Below are 20,094 nucleotides of genomic sequence, written 5' to 3'. Positions count from 1 at the left end.
GGACCTAAATTTACTTAGGGAGAAGATAAGGGTGTTATCATAATAGTTTTTAAAAATAAAGATTTGCCACATAAAGACTGCTAAATAACTAGAAAATCTCCACGCTAGAAAGAAAAATATGTATATACCACAGGAAGACTGATAAGTTAGATAAGGAGAGGACCTACCTGACAGTGAGGATCATTAATCATTTCTTTTTCTTTTTTTTTTTGAATATAGTTTTAACATGCTTGTCTTTTTAGGGCAGCACTTGCGGCATACAGAAGTTTCCAGGCTAGGGGTCTAATTGGAGCTATAGCTGCCAACCTACAGCCACAGCAACACCAGATCTGAGCCACATCTGTGACCTACAGCACAGCTCACAGCAACACTGGATCCTTAACCCACTGAGCAAGGCCAGGGATCGAACCTGTGTCCTCATGGATACTAGTCAGGTTCATTACTGCTGAGCCACAACAGGAACTTCCTACCACAGGTTTTTTATTTAGATTTGCAGGCTATCCTAACTTTTCCTAGTCTGCTCTAAAGTGCAAAAGCAGCCATAAACCAATGGGAGTGGCCGTGTGCCAGTAAAACTACAAAAACAAGTGGCCTAGTAGTTGCCACTGTGGAGCAGTGGGTTAAGAACCTGACTGCAGTGGCTCAGGTTGCTATGGAGGTGCATGTTCAATCCCTGGCCCAGCACAGTGGGTAAAGATCCAGGATTGCTGCACTTGTGGTGGAGAACACAGCTGCAGCTAGGATTTAATCCCTGGCCCAGGAATTTCCATATGCCATGGGTGTGGCCATTTAAAACAAAACAGTAGGTGGCCTAGGGACTATAGTTTGCTGACTCCTACTGTAATAAGGTTTTGGCAGTGACAGTTTGGGGGACTGGGAGTCAAATTATTTTGTATGCACATTAGACAAGAGAGTGAATTTAATATCATATATTAGCCAAAGTAAAATAATAACTCATGACCAAAAAATAACCTTTGATAAGAAAATCAGAATGACATTTGAAGCAAAATCTCAATATAAAGAACTGAAGAAGGATGTATCTGGCATAATAAAACTTCAAGTGAAATCAATGTTAAATAGTTTTATAAGCTTAGTTATGTTTCATACAATACTAGATTTCAAACTGCTATTAGATCAATCCATTGGGAAATTTAAGACCTCCCCTGCACATCCCCTCCCCAAAGTTCCTGGTAAATCACAGTAACAACTTATACCTTAATAGGCCTGATGGCAGAAGAATGAGGCAGGGTAGTAGCACAGCCCACTTGATTCACCCCTGACAGCGACTAAATTGCAAAAGAGAAAGAGAAGAAATAGAAGGTAGCATTTACGTTAGCAAAATGTCAGGCAGGCAGGCAGGCAGGCAGTTTTGGTCAGTAAAATTAGAAAAGGAAAGGTCATTGACAAACTTTCAAATGATTTACTAAGATACTGATAGGGCAGAAAGAGAATACTTGGGGGGGAAAACCTGTAGTCAATTCAAACTATTTCATTACTTTATAGCAATACTAATCAAGAAATGAAAGGCATGATTAAATACGATTTCATATAGAAATAAAACTGAAAAGATCGAAAAAAACATTTTTTGGTCTTTTTAGGGCGGCACTTGTGGCACATGGAGGTTCCCAGGCAAGGGGTTGAATCAGAGCTGTAGCTGCTGGCCTATGCCAGAGCCACAGCAATGCCAGATCCGAGCCACATCTGTGACCTACACCACAGCTCATGGCAACACTGGATCCTTAAACCACTGAGCGAGGCCAGCGACTGAACCTGCATCCTCATGGATGCTAGTTAGATTCATTTCCACTGAGCCAAAACAGGAACTGCAAGAATATCAAATTTTTTCAGCAAAATATCCTTAGAAACAAATGCTTTTCCTATGACAGGGAAACAAATCCAGTCAGAGAGCTCATTTTAACGGAGCAGAACCGGCATGAATAAGAGCAATATTTTTGCAATATTAATCCAATATTGATAAATTTATTATAATTCAGTTTATAATGGCTCTGATGTGAGAACCCAGGACATGGGGATTTTGCATCACACCTTAAGGATGAACTAGCATTTCATTTTTGCTTCTGTGCAAGTCCAAATTATATCTAAGAATTTAAGAAGAATTTTCCTTTTCTTTGAATCCTTTTCCTTTCACCAACCTACATACAACTTGTTAGATATAACAGAGAGATGTAATTAGAGATAGTGTTAGAATCTATTGTACAGGATTTTGATTACAGATAAAAGCTGCTCAAAACATTTTATTTTTTTTTATTTAGTGGGGAGTGAAAATAAGAGAAGACAGTACTTTTACAAAGGGTGCCTGGGTAAAATTGTACCTATTTACAATGCCAAAAGTTTAAAGATATTAAAGCCTCTATAAGTTAATAATTTTTAAAAATTTAAACTAGATCACAGTATCTGAATCATGGGATAAAGAAACAAGAACACATGTGGTGTTTAAAAAAAGGTAAGTAAGATGGTCAATAAAATAAACACAACTGTATTTTTAATGAGGTGACAGACAGCAAGTCTTTTTTGTGTGTGCAAAATAAGCATGTAACATACACTACAACATAATCTATTTTAAGGCAGAAAAAAGTGAAGAAAGAAATATACCAAAGAACAAGACTGTGACAAGTCCTGCACTGTATATGCTTCACCTGTTTAGATTTCCTGGGCGTCTTTATAATCCAATGGACACGAATTACTGTCAATCTCAAATATAAAAAGGCTAATAGCCACTATGTTCGGCAAAGAAGGAAAAAAGTAATGGAGGGAAGAGGAAGTGAAATGAGCCTAGATCCTGTCTAATATCTAGAGATGGGATATATATGAAAGCAACAGAAGCCTGAAGGGCAACCCCAAGAAAATGTTAGTGTAACTGATATTAAAAGTGACTAATACTTATTTCAAGTTCTTTAAATCAATTTCAACATTTAGTTGCTATAACATTAGACCTTTTCAGCATCAAACAATTCAATAAGCAATTATTAGATGTGCAGCATTTATATGGTCATTCAGAAATCATTTATTGAGCTCATGAATATAAGAGAGACTGAGTATTCACAGGTAAATGCTACAGAGAACACCCTGTGCCCATGAAGCCTATAGTCTAGTAGTATATTAGGTGGGGAGATACAAACCATTACACACCCACCTAAAAGTACCATGGAAAAAAAAATAACAGTGGAGACATAAATTTGATTTGGGGGTGGGAGTGTTGCAGAAAAGCCATTTTAAGGGTAGGACATTTAAGCTGACGCCAGATAGATAAGTACAAATTAACCAAGGGGTACATATGCAGGGAGGGAGAGGCATTCCGTGTATAGGGAGCAGCATTTGCAAAGATCCTGAGGTAGAAAAGGGCTTGCCTTATTTGCAGACCTGAAAAAAAAAAGTGCTGATATAGCATGAGCCCAGAGATGAGAGCTAGACAGTACCCAGACTAAAGAGGCGCTTATAGGGCATATTAAGAAGTTTAGAACTTACTCTAAAGGGCTTGTAGGCTGTGTTAAGAAGTACATGGATTTGGAGTTCCCATCATGGCTCAAAGGTTAATGAGGTTTAGGGTTTGATCCCTGGCCTCGCTTAGTGGGTTAAGGATCCGGCGTTACTATGAGCTGTGGTGTAGGTCACAGATATAGCTTAGATCCTGAGTTGCTGTGGCTGTGGAGTAGCTCTGATTCAACACCTACCTTGGGAACTTCCATATGCCGCAGGTGTGGCCCTAAAAAGACAAAAGATGGGAAAAAAAAAAAAAAGAGTAGAAGTAGTACATGGACTTTATTCTACCATATGAAACCAATGAAGAGTAGTTCTGAGAAGATATGATTTAAAATGTGATTCTTTGCACAGTGTTGGACATTATGTGGCATGCAAAAATATGTGAGACATGGTTCTTGCTTTTAAGGTCATCTAATTTAGGCCAGACATGAATACTGTTAAATAAAATACCAGTGTATGGTTTTGAGAATGTCTAAGGCTATTTCAAAATTTCATGCTCATGGGATTTTGTTGCTGTTTTTCCAAATTCCACTTTTTTCTTGACAAAAAAGTCTGGGCACTCAGACATACCATTTACTATGTGTGTTATTAAATCTCATCTTCAGTTTCCTAAAGTGTTTTTAATTATAGTACAGGAGGCAATATGGCATGGTGTTTAATGCAGGTTCTCAAGCTAGGTGGATCTAGATTTGAACCTAGCCTCACTTACTAGCTATCTGATTTTGGACAAGTCACATTCTGTGCCTCAGAAATCATTTGCAAAATGGTGATAAGTTTAACCTTAACTCTTAAGGTTGCTGTCAGGAGTGAATGAGATATTTCTGGTAAAGTGACTGGATCAATATTTTTCTACATTACTTATTATTTGTTTTTCATGCCAATAAGTTTTGACTAAAAAACTCCAGAGGCTGGTGGCTGTATTTCTTTATTAGACTGCTCAGTTAAAACGTGCTTTATCCGTCTCAAAGGAAATAATAATTGCAGATCACATAGAAATTTTGACAGTGAAATTTTATGTAATACGAATCTCATGCTGAAGTATGTAGTTCATACGGTAGTATACATAATGGAGGAAGTTACTAGCTCGTAAGACAGGAGCTGTTACAGACAACAGGCTTTTCAACTGCTGGTTTTCAGAACTATGGTAAAAAAAAATAACATAAAACATGATGGGAAAAGCAATTCTGTAAATGGTTATTATTTTCTTGCAAAGCTGATAAAAGTAAGACTTTCAATAAAGCTCTCATGTTATACTCATTTTCAGCTGCTGAAACAGGCAGTGTTAAAAATGATCGGAAGAGAGCATTCCAAGTTAATGTCTCTCCCCGAGTTTAAAATAAAAGATGGGTATGGAGAGATAATCTCGAGATGTAAGTATTTTTTAAGTTAGGGATTTTCAGTAGCTTAAATAGATAACAAAATAGGATGTCAAGTATGCAGTTGTGTAATTAGCATCATGAAGTAAGGGAATCCATTTATCATACAGGTAACTTATAAGACAAATTAATGACTAATAAACTACACCTGAAATTAGAAATGAGATTTAAAAAATGAATATGCCCTCTTCTTCCAACACACATACATAGCCGATATGATTCTCTATGTAAATGTTTTACTTTTGGAAACACTAACGAAGATATTGAATCATATCTGCAGAACACCTGGAACACTGGGTAAACCATGAAGAATAATGTAGGGAGACAGCTCTGGCTATTTGTAAAGCATTTAGTAACAATACTCATCATGTTTTATGGTATTTAGGTCATTTCTGAATGAAAAGTACAATAGCTAATTCTCCGATTTCTAGACACAGCATTGTAGAACTCCATTTTGTGCAAAGCTCTTACCACTAACAAGGCACTATCATCAGTGTGCTGAGACCTTCTGGATGGGAAGGGACACTGGAGAGGTGAAGAAAAATGAAGCAATGTCAAAAACAAACTATGCACACACGACGTATTTCACGAACACACAAGCAAAGAGACACATTAAGACATACTTGTGAAGATGCTGACATACAGGACCACATTCGCAGTCATTTGGAATTAATGCATCAAAATAGCTAATAAGTTGTTTCTGAGTAATGATTTCCTGCCAAAGAGCTGAAACAACTTTGAGTACGGTCTTATTGCCTAAAAACTTCTAAAGCAAGGGGGGAACAGGGGTTATTTTCTGTTCAGAGAAGAGAGAGCTGAAGTACAAATGTAGCAATGACATAAAGAATTGCAGTCACTTAGTGAGCAGGTGACAAATCTGAAACAGAATACCCAAGAGTCACGATTTCTAGTCTAGACATCTATCCATTACCTTTCTCAGACAAAACAAGGGTACAACTGGAAATTTTAAAACTGTACATATTATTTTCCTGAGGAGCTTTAGTTTTTAGATAATTGCTTATTCTAGAATGACCATTAAGGATGAAATGTTGGTGTAAACAAGGAAAAGTGTATTATCAAACTTTGACTGTCAAAGGTCTATACAGAATTATTACCATGTAAAGAAAAGACAACTGAAAATGCTTGAGTGAATCTTACAGGTATTACATCAATGCCTAAGTTCTCAAATAGATGAACAAAAGTAGTTATATGTCCACTATGTTGAAAACTTTCTAATGGATAATTTAAAACATTTCAAACAATACATTTTATCATTCCAGAAACACTCGTGCTTTAAAACAAGGTGCTAATAAAAACTGATGCTTGTTAAAGCCCCATGTGCTAGGTTTTCAAATAACTTATTTTACAAAAAGCGAAGTCAACACTCAAATGAGGTAATGCTTTTATGTATTTTTTAAGGAAGTAATGATCATATATTGAAAAAATAAGACAAAGATAAAGGAAACAGTTAATGAAAAAAGCCAACTACAATAAAAATATTCATTTTTAGTAAGCTTCATTTGAACAGATCAAAATAAGTGCAGAGATTTTTAAAAGGTTAATAAGCAATTAATCTTACATGTTAACTTGTAATGAAAATTTACCACTTAATATTATAAAATCAATGTGTCAAAGTATAATTAGTAACATACACACTTAGGAAATGAGCACTGAAGGTGAAATAATATGTAGAGTTTTTTTGTTTAATACTGACACCATTCACTTGTGTCAGATACAGCCCTTAGGACATTTCATTACGTAGTAGCTCTGAAAATGGATGAAGGAGATGATAACTCTGCTAGGGATGAGGGGAGGGAAATAAATAATCTCCAGATGATATGTTTGGAGTTAAAAAAAAAAATTATAGATTCTGATAAACTCCCTGGCCTTTGTCTTTTTCTCCCTAGTAAGTAGAATTCAATGAGAGGGAAAAAGAAAATAGCCATTGTTGAACTCTGAAAACACATGGTAATCACATGCAAAACATTTCATATTCATTACAAAATAATAAAAAAAAAATTCCAAAGAGGTGATTATATAGACTTACCTCACCATCTAAGGGGGATTGTTGTTTTTGTGGACTTTGTGCTGCTTTTTGCTATATACCCCACCCCCACAAAAAAGGGAAGCTGGTTAGAATCTGGAACACTGGAAATGAAAATTTCTATTTACTAAAATAATCACTCACATTCATTTCTGTACCTTTTATATATGGCACTTCTTAGATTTACTTGTTATAAGACATTGCTCTTTCCCTTTAATGGCTTCCCATTTAAAATAAGGAAAATCAATAAGCTGACAGTTTTTTCCCTTGTCTATAAAAAATTTATCTTACAACTAGAAGTTTGTACGTTTAGGCCACCTTCATCCAATTCCCTCTCCCGTACACAGGCCATGTGCCTGGTATCCACAATTCTGACCGCTTTTTCTATGAACTTGTTTTTGAAGTATAACTGACCTATAATACTATGTTAGTTCCTGGTGCACAATATATTGATTTTCTATATATTTCAAAGTGGTCACCATGATAAGTCTAGTTACCGCCCAGACTTCTTTTCTTAAATTGTTTATTTTCTATCAGCTTTATTCTCATTTTCTGTTGAGCTTGTCTTGATTCAAATCCTTGCCCTAAGACTTACTGAGAATTTAGGCAAATTGCTATCTTCTGTGAGCATCAGAGATCATCATCATGGGCTTGATACATTTGAAAAAATGTAAAAGAATTTATCATGTGCATGGTACTTAAGAAAAGATACACTTTGGCTACAGTTATGAAACATAAGAGAAAGAATTTAGAGGATATTCAATCACTCATTTAAAAAAATGTATTGAGCTTTACTACAGGGTAAGACTTGCTAAGATTTAGTGATATAGCTGTGAATAAACGAGACAGACAAGGACACTGCCTTCATGAAGTTAACAGATAAATGGGAAAGATATTAAACAGGCAAAAACAAATTATTTAATCATGAAGAAAATAATCCAAGGTAATTTCAGGGAAAAAAAAAAACAAAGTAATATAAGCAAAAAAGTAAGCTTGATTTAGAGGCAACTATAGAGGCTGTAAAATGTTTATAAAAGCAGTATTAACATGGGTTATTAACTGGGTAGGCGTGGAGAAAACAGAAAGGAAAGAATCAAAGATGACTGTAAAGTACTAAGCCTGTGAACCTTTCAAATTGTTGGTATTCACTAGAAATAAGAAAGTCAGAGACAGGTTCCGATAACAATAGTTTATACTTGCATGGTGCTTTACAGCTTACAAAGCACTTCCATTTTCATGATGCACTGGAGATTGAGAAAATGGCAGCTGGACAGTAAAGTGATATGTCTAATGACAGGTTGCTAATGAAGAGCAAGAGACTATCACTGTCCTAAAAGCAAGATCAATCACTTCTGATTGTCCTCAAGCCTATCTGCATACGAGGACATCTAATCCACAAGCAGGAGACAGTTATACTATTTAGTTAAGGTTTCTCAATTAAAACATCAACTTTTTTTTCACTAAGACAATAAAAACTGACAGCCTCAGCGAAACAAATAAGCACTTCCAAGAAACTTTAGGAATATTATTCATTGAATCTAAAGGACTCACCTTGACAAAGTCCAAGACGGCATCTCTCTGAATCTGCTTGGTCCTTATTTTCTCCTCCTCATACTGCAGGGCAGCAAGCTGTGCCTCTCTCCTAGTACGTTCTACTAACTGTTCTCTTCTTCGATGAAGTTCTAAGTCTGTATGTGAAAACTGGAACAAAAGTATCATTTTGCATATGCAAGTAGGGATAAAGAGCAGCTTATCAATGTTCTTTATCAATTTGGGAAATTACTGCTGACCCAAGCAACTTTTACTTCACAGTTATCTAGCATTTCTTTAGATGTGTTTACTGCTAATCTTTTCCTATAAAACCATCGTATCGGTAAAGACTTATTTTCTGTCTGGCACCTAAATCACTGTTAGCAAGTGTCAGGTGCACATATTATATGAATTGTATGACTGAGGAGTGAGAGAGTGAAATTAATAGATATTTGGCAATTAACTGTAATTTAAGTATTATAAAAGAAGAACACCATCTTAAAGAAAAAACCCTAAACTAAAACTGAAAAAAATATTTTTACCTGATTGTGACTTGGTGATAGTGACAAGAGAGAAGATGGCTCAACTGGAACCCTGACCCAAAAAAGATAAAAAGGAAAGAAAACACTCTGATAAGACAGATAAAAGACAAGTAGAATTTTATTGTTAATATAGCTCTCTATTAATCAGCAGGCAAACTGGTCAGCACTGAAAGGCCAGTTACGTTTTGTAAACTTGAGCCAAGGTCATTAAATTAAGCTAGGGGAACACCTGATGTCTCCAACTCACATTTCATCCTCAAGCTACAGACAGCTAACAACTGTCTATGTCAGCCAGCGCTGACAATACAGTTATTTGAGATCACTTTTCAAAGACTATCATTTCTCTATAGCACACAGAACTTTAATCTTCTTTACTATTATGACTGAAACAAGATACATGTAAATAGAGATGGTTTTATATACAAAGCCATTTTATCAACAGAAATCTGGAATACTATACAACCTGGTAACTGCGCCTGTAGGCACTCCTATTCCCATTTTAACTGAAGAGCAATTTTAATAACAAAAATAAAGATTTTGCTAATTTTTATCTTTAGAGAAAAATATGAAACCTGATTTTATTTTTTTTTTAAAAACAGTAAAACCTGCTACTCAGTTCTATCAGGTTATTTCCTATACTTCGGTGTTTATCTTTTTCCTGAATTGGATTTAGTTTTAAGCCTCTGTTACTCATCTGTGTCTTGTAAACTAATAATTTTGGAGCAATGACTTCTTGACATTTAGAACCTAAAATTTTTAACTATGATTATTAGCCTGTCAGGTTGATCTAAATGCATTAAATTAGTAAGTTATTAGGGAAATGAAAACAAATCCCTCAAAGATCCAGTGGTTTATTATTTTCTAATAACAATAATACAAATTCTTTAACCTGGTGTTCAGGACTCTCACTCCATTTAATAAATATATCCACTACGAAATCTTTTCTTTAGCAAGATCTCTTCAGTTACCATGTGTAAATTCCTTGCTTCAAACTTTTTCCAAAGACCCAACCGAGAGAGATCTTCCTGGAAAAGGTCTTTTTTATTTTATTATTTTTTATTTTTTTGCTTTGTTGGACCACACCCAAAGTATATAGAGGTTCCCAGACTAGGGGTCAAATTGGAACTACAGCAGCCGGCCTACACCACAGCCACAGCAATGCAGGATCTGAGCCGTGTCTGGGACCTACACCACAGCTCATGGCCATGCCAGATCCTTAATCCACTGAGCAGGGCCAGGGACTAAACCCAAAACCTCATCTAACTTCCTAGTCAGATTCATTTCCACTGTGCCACAATGGGAAATCCAAAAAGGTCTCGTTTAGAATTTTATTTTTCTGTAAAATTGGGACTTTTTCCCTTGATGTACACATGTAATCAATACTTGCATATATAAACTCACTTGTATCATTTTTTGAACAATATTTTTCAGAGGCACAAAGAAACTAACATTCCTTGAGCTATTACCATGTACTACATACACATACCCTGTAAATTACTTTATAAACATGCGTAGTATTTCTCAATTACCCTTTACAACAAGAGAAAACTATTATAACCCTTATTCTACAGTTGAAAAGCTGAGGCATGAAAGTTAAGTAACTTTCCCAAGGTGACAAAGCCAGCAAGTTATAGAGTTGAAGTTGAAATATCTATTTGATTTACCCTCCTCAACTACTAGGTGTGCAGCTATGTGAACTGGGAGAGACCTCAGAAATTGTGGAGTCCAAGCCACTAATTTTACAAATGAGAAAACCGAGGCTCTCAGAGGTTAAGTGATAGCTACTTACTGGCAGAGCCTGGATTAGAATTCAAGCTACTTGACTTGCAGTTTAGTGCTTTCTACTATACAACATTTCCCCACTCTACAGCCACAGAATCTAGGAAGGAAAAAGGGAAAGCACAGAGATTTAAAAATACGTGGGCATAGGAGTTCCTGTCGTGGCGCAGTGGTTAACAAATCTGACTAGGAACCATGAGGTTGCGGGTTCCCTGCCCTTATTCAGTGGGTTAACAATCTGGCGTTGCTGTGAGCTGTGGTGTAGGTCACAGACGTGGCTCGGATCCCGAGTTGCTGTGGCATAGGCCAGAGGCTACAGCTCCGATTCGACCCCTAGCCTGGGAACCTCCATATGCCGAGGGAGTGGCCCAAGAAATAGCAAAAAGACAAAAAAAAAAAAAAAAACATGGGTATACATTAAAAAAAAAAAATTACCTGAGATGGCAAAAACTAAGCTGTGAAAAGTTAAAGATGGAAGCAAAGGAAGAAGCAGGGCATATGAGAGAAAGAAAGTGGTAGTCAGGAAGACATTTCTGAACTGACAGTTGCCCCCAGCCAATCACCGGTGGTATGTTGGCCCATTACAGCCTTGTAACTCCTTGGTGTTGCCATACTACTTCAGGGTGCATGACCTTTTCATCTATAAGTGTGTTTCTCAATGGTAGCATCACTGACATTTCAGATAATTTTTTTGCCGTACCTACACATTACAGGTGGTTTAGCCTTAATGCCTGCCAGTAACACTTGCAGTCATTTTGGCAACCAATTCCTGTAACACACATTTTTCACATATTCCCTGCAGAGTGGTGTTATTCCCTGTTGTATAAGTCTATATAAGATCTGCCTTATACTTTCCTGAATTTTAAAAATATAATATGTGAGAAGGCAAAAACTTAAGGTATTCTATTGTTGTTTTTCACGCTTTTTTTTTTCTTTTCTCTTTTTACAGCTGCACCTGAGCATATGGAAGTTCCCAGGTTAGTGGTCAAATCAGAGCTGCAGCTTGGGCCTATGCCACAGCCACATGAGCCACATGCCTGACCTATGCCACTACAGCTTGGGTCAACACTGGATTCTTAACCTAGTTGAGCAAGGCCAGGGATCAAATTCACATCCTTATACTATGTTGGGTTCCTAACCCACTGAGCCACACGGGTACTCCTCAAAATTCTTTAAAAAATTTCTAGGCATTAAAAACAACTTTTGACAGAATAAATTATGTTTAGATTTTTTAAAGGAACAGAATAAATTAATAGCTTCCTACACAAGGTTTAAAATAATATTAAAGCTAGGAAAACTTCCTTAACTCTCTACTAATCCTTGCCAATCTTCATTCTAGCACTCCTAACCAGTGCATCCTCAGTCAAAAGTCTTCCAAGATAAGAGGAGAGTGGGCTGATAGGGTAAGATTTTTAACTAGGATATAACCAATAAAGAATGAGAGGAGAGGAGTTCCTGTCGTGGCGCAGTGGTTAACGAATCCGACTAGGAACCATGAGGTTGCGGGTTCGATCCCTGCCCTTGCTCAGTGGGTTAACGATCCGGCGTTGCCGTGAGCTGTGATGTAGGTAGCAGACGTGGCTCGGATCCCGCGTTGCTGTGTCTCTGGTGTAAGCCAGCAGCTACAGCTCCGATTAGACCCCTGGCCTGGGAACCTCCATATGCCGCGGGAGTGACCCAAGAAATGGCAAAAAAAAAGAGAAGAGTGACTCTAGTACCATGTACTAGTCTAGGAGGAGAAACATGGTATAGTGGTTAAATGCATGGAGTTTAGAATTAGTCATGACTGAGCTCAAGTCCAAGACCTGGCACCCAATAGAAGGTGATGATAAATACAAATGGAAAACTCCTAGGTCTGAAAGGTGCAGGTTAAGAAAAGAGAAGGACCCCCCCAGGGCTGGCTGAGCAAGAATTTCAAGGCTTGAAGCCTGAACATTACACCTGGGTGATAGACTTTGCTGAGTAGCAGAAGTATTGCTGTATGTGGTAGTAGAAGCTGTTTTTAAAGGCTGACATGTCTGCTGGTATAATAGGCAGTAAGCCCATAATTCCCTACTTCTTCTGACTGGTGGCTATCAATTTGCCCAGGCTGCCTAGACTCATGTCCTAGGATGCTTATTCCTCAAAAAATGACAGAGGCAATGGAGTACATCCTCAGCTTATTTACCTAGTCTGCATTGCCTAATATTTGCTTTGGGAAAAATTTATCATCATTTTTATATATTCCTGTAAACTAAGACAGTCTCTCCATGATCTGGCCTAATTCAATGAACTAGGAAACCTAGTGTTCACTTCTCTAAACCTCAGCTTCCTCATTTATAAAATTAGGATAACTGTTCCTACCTCAATGAGATGTTATGAGGATTAAATAAAATATTGCACACAATAAACACAATAAAAACACATTCTAATGATTACATATTTAGAATAACTGATATGAACTGTGTAATTTGTCCCCAAATTACTAATTTCATTGTTAACACTTCCTACAGCTTTTATTGGCCATCTATAGAGAAATTACACTAAAAAAAGAAAACAAGTTCCCGTTGAGGTTTAAGAACCTGGCATAGTGTCCCTGAGGATATGGGTTCAACCCCTAGCCTCACTTAGTGGGTTTAGGACCCAGTGTTGCCACAACCTGCAGTGCAGGTCGAAGATGTAGCTCAGATCCCGCATTGCTATGGCTGTGGTTGTGGCTAGCAGCCACAGCTCTGATTTTACCCTGAGCCTGGGTAACTTCCATATGCCACAAGTGCAGCTGTAAAAAGAAAAACAAAACAAAACAAATCCTAGAAGGGATCATATAAACCCATCTCAAATGGGTTTCTGTGCCCTGGTTTGAACACTATGTTTTCTTACTTTTTTTTAATGGCCATACCCATGGCATATGGAAGTTTCTGGACGGGGATTGAATCTGAGCCGAAACTTCGACCTATGCGGCAACTGCAGCAATGCCAGATCCTTTAACCCACTGTACTGGGCCAGGGATCAAACCCATACTTTCACGCAACTTAAGCTGCTGCAGTAGGATTCTTAACACACTGCATCACAGCAGGAACTCCCTGAACACTGTTTTAATAATGCTTTTCAGGGAGTTCCCATCATGGCTCACAGGAAACGAATCTGACTAGTATACATAAGGACATAGGTTTGATGCCTGGCATTAAGGATACAGCATTGCCTGGGAACCTCCATATGCCATGAGCGTGGCCCTGAAAAGACCAAAAAAAAAAAAAAAAAAAAAAAGAGCTTTTCAAGCAAAATCTTTTAATATACATCTGCTTTCTACTTCCACTTCTGTACCCTATTTTTACACCCAAATCTCTTTATAAAGCTGGTTAAATCTATGGTTTCTACTTCATCTCATCCCATTTTATTGAACCCATTCCAATCTGGATTGTCCTCACAAACTTCACTGAAACTGCTCTTTTCAAGTTTGGGGATTTACATGTCCAAATCCAATAGTTTTTTTTTGTTGTTTTTGTTTTTGTTTTTTTAAAGAGCCACACTTGCAGCATACAGAAGTTCATGGGCTAAGGGTCGAATCGGAGCTGCAGCTGCCAGCCACAGCCACACCAGATCCAAGCTGCATCTGCGACCTGCACTGCAGCTGCAGCAGTGTCAGATCCTTAACCCATTGAGCAAAGCCAGGGATCGAACCTGCATTCCCATGGATACTAGTCGGGTTCTTAAGCCGCTGAGCCACAAAGGGAACACCTGCGTATTTTTTTCTTTTCTTTTTTTTTTAAATAACCATCCCCATGATACATGGAAGTTCCCAAGTCAGGGGCTGAATCTGAGCTGTAGCTGCAGCCTATGCTGTGGCAATGCCAGATCCTTTAACCCACTGCAGCAGGACGAGATCAAACCTGCCCTTCTTCAGGTTCTTAACCCACTGCACCACAGCAGGAACTCCTCCACTAGTTATTTTTCAGTCCTCACCTTACCGAACTTATCAACCATATAACATTGTTTCTCTCTCTCTACTTGTCTTGAAATGCTCTCTTCACTTAGCCTCTGAGATACCACCCTCTTCCTCCAACCCTCATGACCACTCCTGCCTAAATTTCTTTTGCTGGTTGTTTAAGCCCTAATTCTCTCTCTCTCTCTCTCTCTTTTTTTTTTTTTTTTTAACATGTACTCATGAAAATTCTGTTATTTTTATTTTTTAATTTTTTTAACTAAAAAATGTTTTTAAATTTTTATAATGATCACAACAATCTAATTTCACAGGATTTCCATCCCACAGCCCAAGCACATCCCCCATCCCCCAAACTGTCTCCTCCAGAGATCATAAGTTTTTCAATGTCTGTGAGTCAGCATCTGTTCTGCAAAGAAGTTCCGTCTGTCCTTTTTTTCAGATTCCACATGTCAGTGAAAGCATTTGATGTTGGTGTCTCATTGTATTAAGCCCTAATTCTCTTCCCTCTACTCCAAACTCCTAAATCTAATGGCTACTTTGATAACTCCATTTGAATGTCTAGTAGGCACTCAGAGAGAACATAAGCACAACTTAATTCTCATCTCACACTCCAAACTTGTTCTGCCTGTTCACACTCCTTAGTGTTCCTTGAACATACCAAGCATGTTTGTCTGTCAGGTTCTCTGCCTAGACTGTTTCTCCCCTAGATAGCCAGAGTGCTTGATACTTTGATTTTTTCAGGCTTCTATCAAAATATAATTCCCTCATAAAATTGTTCTCACCATCCCCTCACTCTGACTCTAATTCTTTTTTTAAAAATAAATAAAATTGCATAAAACATTTAATTTATTGGTCTTTTGTGGGAATGTGATCTATCACCAGTGTATTATAACTGAACCATTAATCTTGTAGCTTCATCAACCTTAACTGGTTCCCTCTCAGGACACTGCTGAGGAAACAGCTGTTTCTGCAGAGGTTTAGGGAAAAGGCCTTTTGAAAAATGTTCAAGTTCCTTTTGTATATCTATAAAAGCTTTATTCACTGTTAACTTTTTCTTCATTCACAATATTTATCTTCTTAAGATTAGTGGTAACTGGTTTTGCTTTATTTTTAACCTTAAAGACTTTTTGGCTGGCTATGTGGAATACATTCCTGGATTTCTGCCCTCTTAGTTTGTTCCTGGCCACTGTCAGACCTCCAATAGCCTTGTGCAGCTGCTCAAGCTCTCTATTAACTCTTTAACCCTGCTTTATTTTTCTTCATAGCACTAAGCAGTGCCTGTCAAATATTTGTTACATACATTTGTCTACATCCATTAAAAAGATTAATTCTGTGACATAAGGGACCTAGAACACAGCCAGAGTGTTGCACTGCTCAAGAAATACAGTGTAAATGAGTGGCAGTAGCACCATCCTCTCAAAAAAATACAGGTAACTTTTAAATCTTAAACTTATCTGAGGTGGGTAAACCAGAATTGTACCTCTCTATTGCGGACTCTGAACTGCCTTTCTGTTTTTCTTTTTCATAAAATCACATTTAACATAAGCAGGTTTTCTGGTTTTGGCTATATGATATGAAACTAAAAATTTCCAAGTATTACCCAAACGTTAATTTTGTACTGCTTCTAAAAGAAATCAATGAACTTTATAGGACCTAGCCTGACATTATCATCTCTTCTGAACTAAAATGCCTACCAGATCATAAGTGAGCCTGTTAAAAAAATTTTTGATACAGAAAGTAAAAGATAATTTCATTAGTTTTAACTTCAAAATTTATTTAATCCAGGAGTTCCCGTTGTGGCACAGTGGAAACGAATCTGACTGGGAACCATGAGGTTGTGGGATCAATCCCTGGCCTTGCTCAGTGGGTTAAGGAACCGGCATTGCTGTGAGCTGTGGTGTAGGTCGCAGATGAAGCTCGAATCCCAGGCTGCTGTGGCTGTGGTGTAGGCTGGCAGCTATAGCTCTGATTGGACCCCTAGCCTGGGAACTTCCATATGCCGTAACTTCGGCCCTAAAAAGCAAAAAAAAAAAAAAAAAAAAAAAAAATATTTAATCCATCTTAGCAAATAACCATAAAACACTTACCAACTTATTATAATACTTTACTGTATCCCCCCCACCTCTGTTATCTCCCAGGCAGGCAGTGCTTGTCTGTGTGTTTGAGAGGGGTAGGTGGGAAAAAATGTGCATGGTAGGTCAGGGGAGGGGAGAATAGGGAGAAAAAAGGTAGTAAGCACCTTTCAACAGTGACTGTCAAGTCAGAATCTTTGAATATTTGTAACTAGAGGACTGATCAATTTTTTCGGTCAACACATTACTCAGGTTACAGAAAGTCTTGTGAGTCTAAGAGTTGCCTGTCATTTTTAAGTGATTTTGTTTTTCTAGATTCTAGTTTCTAGATTCCATCTGAATGCAACCTGTAGGAAGACAGGACTTTGAAGTTCACAGCCATTTCCTAATACCTAAAAAAGTACTTAGCACATAGATGACATACAGTACCTATGTAACTAAAATGAAGCATGTATTGTTTTTAAAGCTTAACTGGTTATTGGGATAAAGTATGGAGTTCTTATCCAAAGACTGTATTAAGGTCTAGTGATTTGAAAAACCCATTAAAAGTAATCACGGATTCAGTTTCTAGCACTGTGGCAGATTAGACTTTCCAAATCTGCTGAATAAAGTAATCTTTTAAATGCATTGCTTTAGTACCTTTATGAAAATAAAGAATCCTCAGATTCTAAAGAGAAGTAAAAACAGAAACTATGGATTAGGGCTTGATAGGCAGACTTTTGGCCCCCATGATCTCCACCCCTGCTGTTACTTCAGTAAATACATGTCAGAAAGGACTTCGCAGATGAAATTAAGGTTATTGATTGGTTGACTTTAAAATAAGATTATCCAGGTAGCCCTAATTATAATCATACAGGTTCTTGAAACCAGAAGAGGAAGGCAAGACAGGTTGTGAGATGTGGCAGAAAGGCAAATCAGAGTTCCAAAATGTGAGAAGGATTTGATCTGGCCTGCCACTGCTGGCTTGAGATGGAGGGAGCCAAGAACCAAGGAATGTAGTGAACTCTAGATGCTGAAAATGACTCCCAGCTGAGAGCCAACAAGATATGGGGACCTCAGTCTATAACTCAATGAAATGAATTCTGTCAGCAACCTGTCTGAGCCTGAAAGTGGATTCTCCCCTAGGGTCTCCAGATAAGATCCCAGGCCAGGCAACATTTTGACTTCAGCCTTGTGAAGCCTTAAAGAGAGAACCAATGCAAGCCTTCCCAGACTTCTATCCCAGAGAACTGTAATGTAATCACTACATGTTTTAAGCCACTACATTTGTGGTGATTTGGTACATAAACATTAGAAAATTAATACATAAAGGTAACTGCGCAAAAATCTGGCTTTCACTTTGAGGGTATGTACTATATCTTGAGCTTTAGTTATGATGGATACAGGAGTAAGACACAAAAGATAATGCCAATAAGGGAAAATGTAACAAGAAATCTCTGCATGAAATTACAATCTCAAAAAACCACACCTTCAGTATAAGTACACATGGCAACTAAAAAGCCATTTTGAGATAAATTTCAGAGATGCGAAATGTAAATAAATTGCCATGAGCTAACTGCAAAGTTTAAGTTGTGAGATTTCTTTCTTCACTCTCCCCACATTTTCTTTATCCACCTACATCTCGGTTTCCTAAACAATTTTTTAAAAATCACTGGCTTACCTTTAGACTTAATCTTTAAGCTTTTACAAGTGGAATCAATCAGACATCAAGGGTGTAAGGGAATAATTTTACAATACTTTTCTTATAAACCCAAATTCATCTTTGCACTAAAGCGGGCTTTTACTGTTCACAAGGTTATTTGTGAGTTGCAAAATATTTTTCCTTGGAAGTTCCTGTCATGGTTCAGTGGTAATGAACCTGACTAGGATCCAAGAGGATGCAGGTTCCACCCCTGGCCTTGCTCAGTGGGTCGGGGATCTGGCACTGCAGTGAGCTGTGGTGTAGGTTGCAGGCACAGCTTGGATCCTGAGTTGCTGTGGCTGTGGTGTAGGCCGGCAGCTGTTGCTTCGATTCAGCCCCTAGCCTAGGAACTTCCATATGCTGTGGGTGCAGCCTGAAAAAGAAAACAAAATTTTTATTTCCTGTATTCCCACATTCAATTTGGGCTACCACAATCAGACAGACAGAAAGCGCTACAACACTTTTTTCTTGAATCTGTAGTGGAAGCAGCAGAAAGTAACTGCTCCAGGCCTGTCAATAGATGCATCTAAACAACTTTAATATCTTGGCAAGTTTAAGAGAATAACTATGTATGAAACTTTCTACATAGCAAATTTACTGTTGTTTAAGAAAAGGCATATCGAGTCTATTGTTTTAAGACTTCATAAAAACAGAAAGGAAGCAAAAAAAAAAAAAGGAAGGCTAGGAATTTTTCAACTATTGTGATACAGTTTATGGTAAGAAATTTTTTTGGAATTAAAGAGTAAGTAGTACTCTTGAAAAAGAAAAAAAAAAGCAGCACCTTTTTTTTTTTTCTTTTTTTTTTAAGGGCTACACCTGCAGCACATGGAAGTTCCCAGGCTAGGGGAAGAATCCGAGCTGCTGCTGCCAGCGTACGCCACAGCCACAGCAATGCCAGATCTGAGCCCTGTCTGCAACGTACTCTGCAGCTTATGGCAATGCTGAAGCCTTAATCCACTGAGAGGGGCCAGGAATCAAACCCACATTCTCACGGATATTAGTCAGGTTTGTTGCCACCAAGCCACAATGGGAACTCCAAGAAGCTAATTTTAGAAATAGTCTGTGAGGCACTAATTGTAAATAAAAGATCACTTCAATTGAGAGGAATGAGGGATATACTGCTGTCTCTGTTTTATCGCTATTATCTAATCAAAAGTTTAAGCAAAAAAATTTCAGGACTTCTGAAATTCATTTAGCCCTCTTTATACATAAATCCAGACATATCACCATAAAATCTCATTGCTATTAAGTACCTTCAAGTCAAATAATTATACAGGTAATGGTTTAAGTGATCTGAATTTAGAATCAATAAATCAATTTCACTTCTTTTTCTATTACATGAGGACTAAAGCACTTTTCATTTAGCTCTAAATAAACTGTATTTAAAACACATAGTATCTGGAGTCCCGTCATGGCGCAGCAGAAACGAATCCAACTAAGAACCATGAGGTTGTGGGTTCAATCCCTGGCCTTGCTCAGTGGGTTAATAAGGATCCAGCGTTGCCATGAGCTGTGGTGTAGGTCGCAGACACGGCTCGGTTCTGGCGTTGCTGTGGCTGTGGTGCAGGCCAGCAGCTACAGCTCCGATTAGACCCCTAGCCTGGGAACCTCCCTATGCCGCGGGTGCAGCCAAAAAGACAAAAAAAT

The 20,094-nt window shown here is 37.8% G+C and overlaps 1 protein-coding gene and 1 pseudogene across 12 annotated transcripts in view; both read right to left on the bottom strand.

The window, feature by feature from the left end:
* The window catches only part of LRCH3 (leucine rich repeats and calponin homology domain containing 3), a 133,287-nt gene that overhangs the window by 27,931 nt on the left and 85,262 nt on the right, over positions 1–20,094 (bottom strand). For 3 of the 12 annotated variants that reach the window (XM_013982361.2, XM_005670142.3, XM_005670145.3), the window contains exons 11-15: positions 8,994–9,045; positions 8,473–8,622; positions 6,925–6,975; positions 5,349–5,402; positions 1,215–1,286 (exon numbers count right to left, since the gene is read on the bottom strand). In XM_013982361.2, the coding sequence (XP_013837815.1) occupies positions 1,215–1,286; positions 5,349–5,402; positions 6,925–6,975; positions 8,473–8,622; positions 8,994–9,045 (379 nt within the window). The remainder of the gene's footprint in view (positions 1–1,214; positions 1,287–5,348; positions 5,403–6,924; positions 6,976–8,472; positions 8,623–8,993; positions 9,046–20,094) is intronic. The other 9 variants (XM_005670143.3, XM_021070194.1, XM_005670148.3 and 6 more) reach the window with 5 other exon arrangements.
* Positions 15,137–16,106, bottom strand: LOC102165449 (annotated as a pseudogene).

This window comes from Sus scrofa, chromosome 13 (assembly GCF_000003025.6).
Source record: "Sus scrofa isolate TJ Tabasco breed Duroc chromosome 13, Sscrofa11.1, whole genome shotgun sequence".
In the NCBI taxonomy this organism is placed as follows: domain Eukaryota; kingdom Metazoa; phylum Chordata; class Mammalia; order Artiodactyla; family Suidae; genus Sus; species Sus scrofa.
The sequence above is the reverse complement of the archived record's forward strand: the minus strand, read 5'-3'. Positions and strand labels throughout refer to the sequence as shown.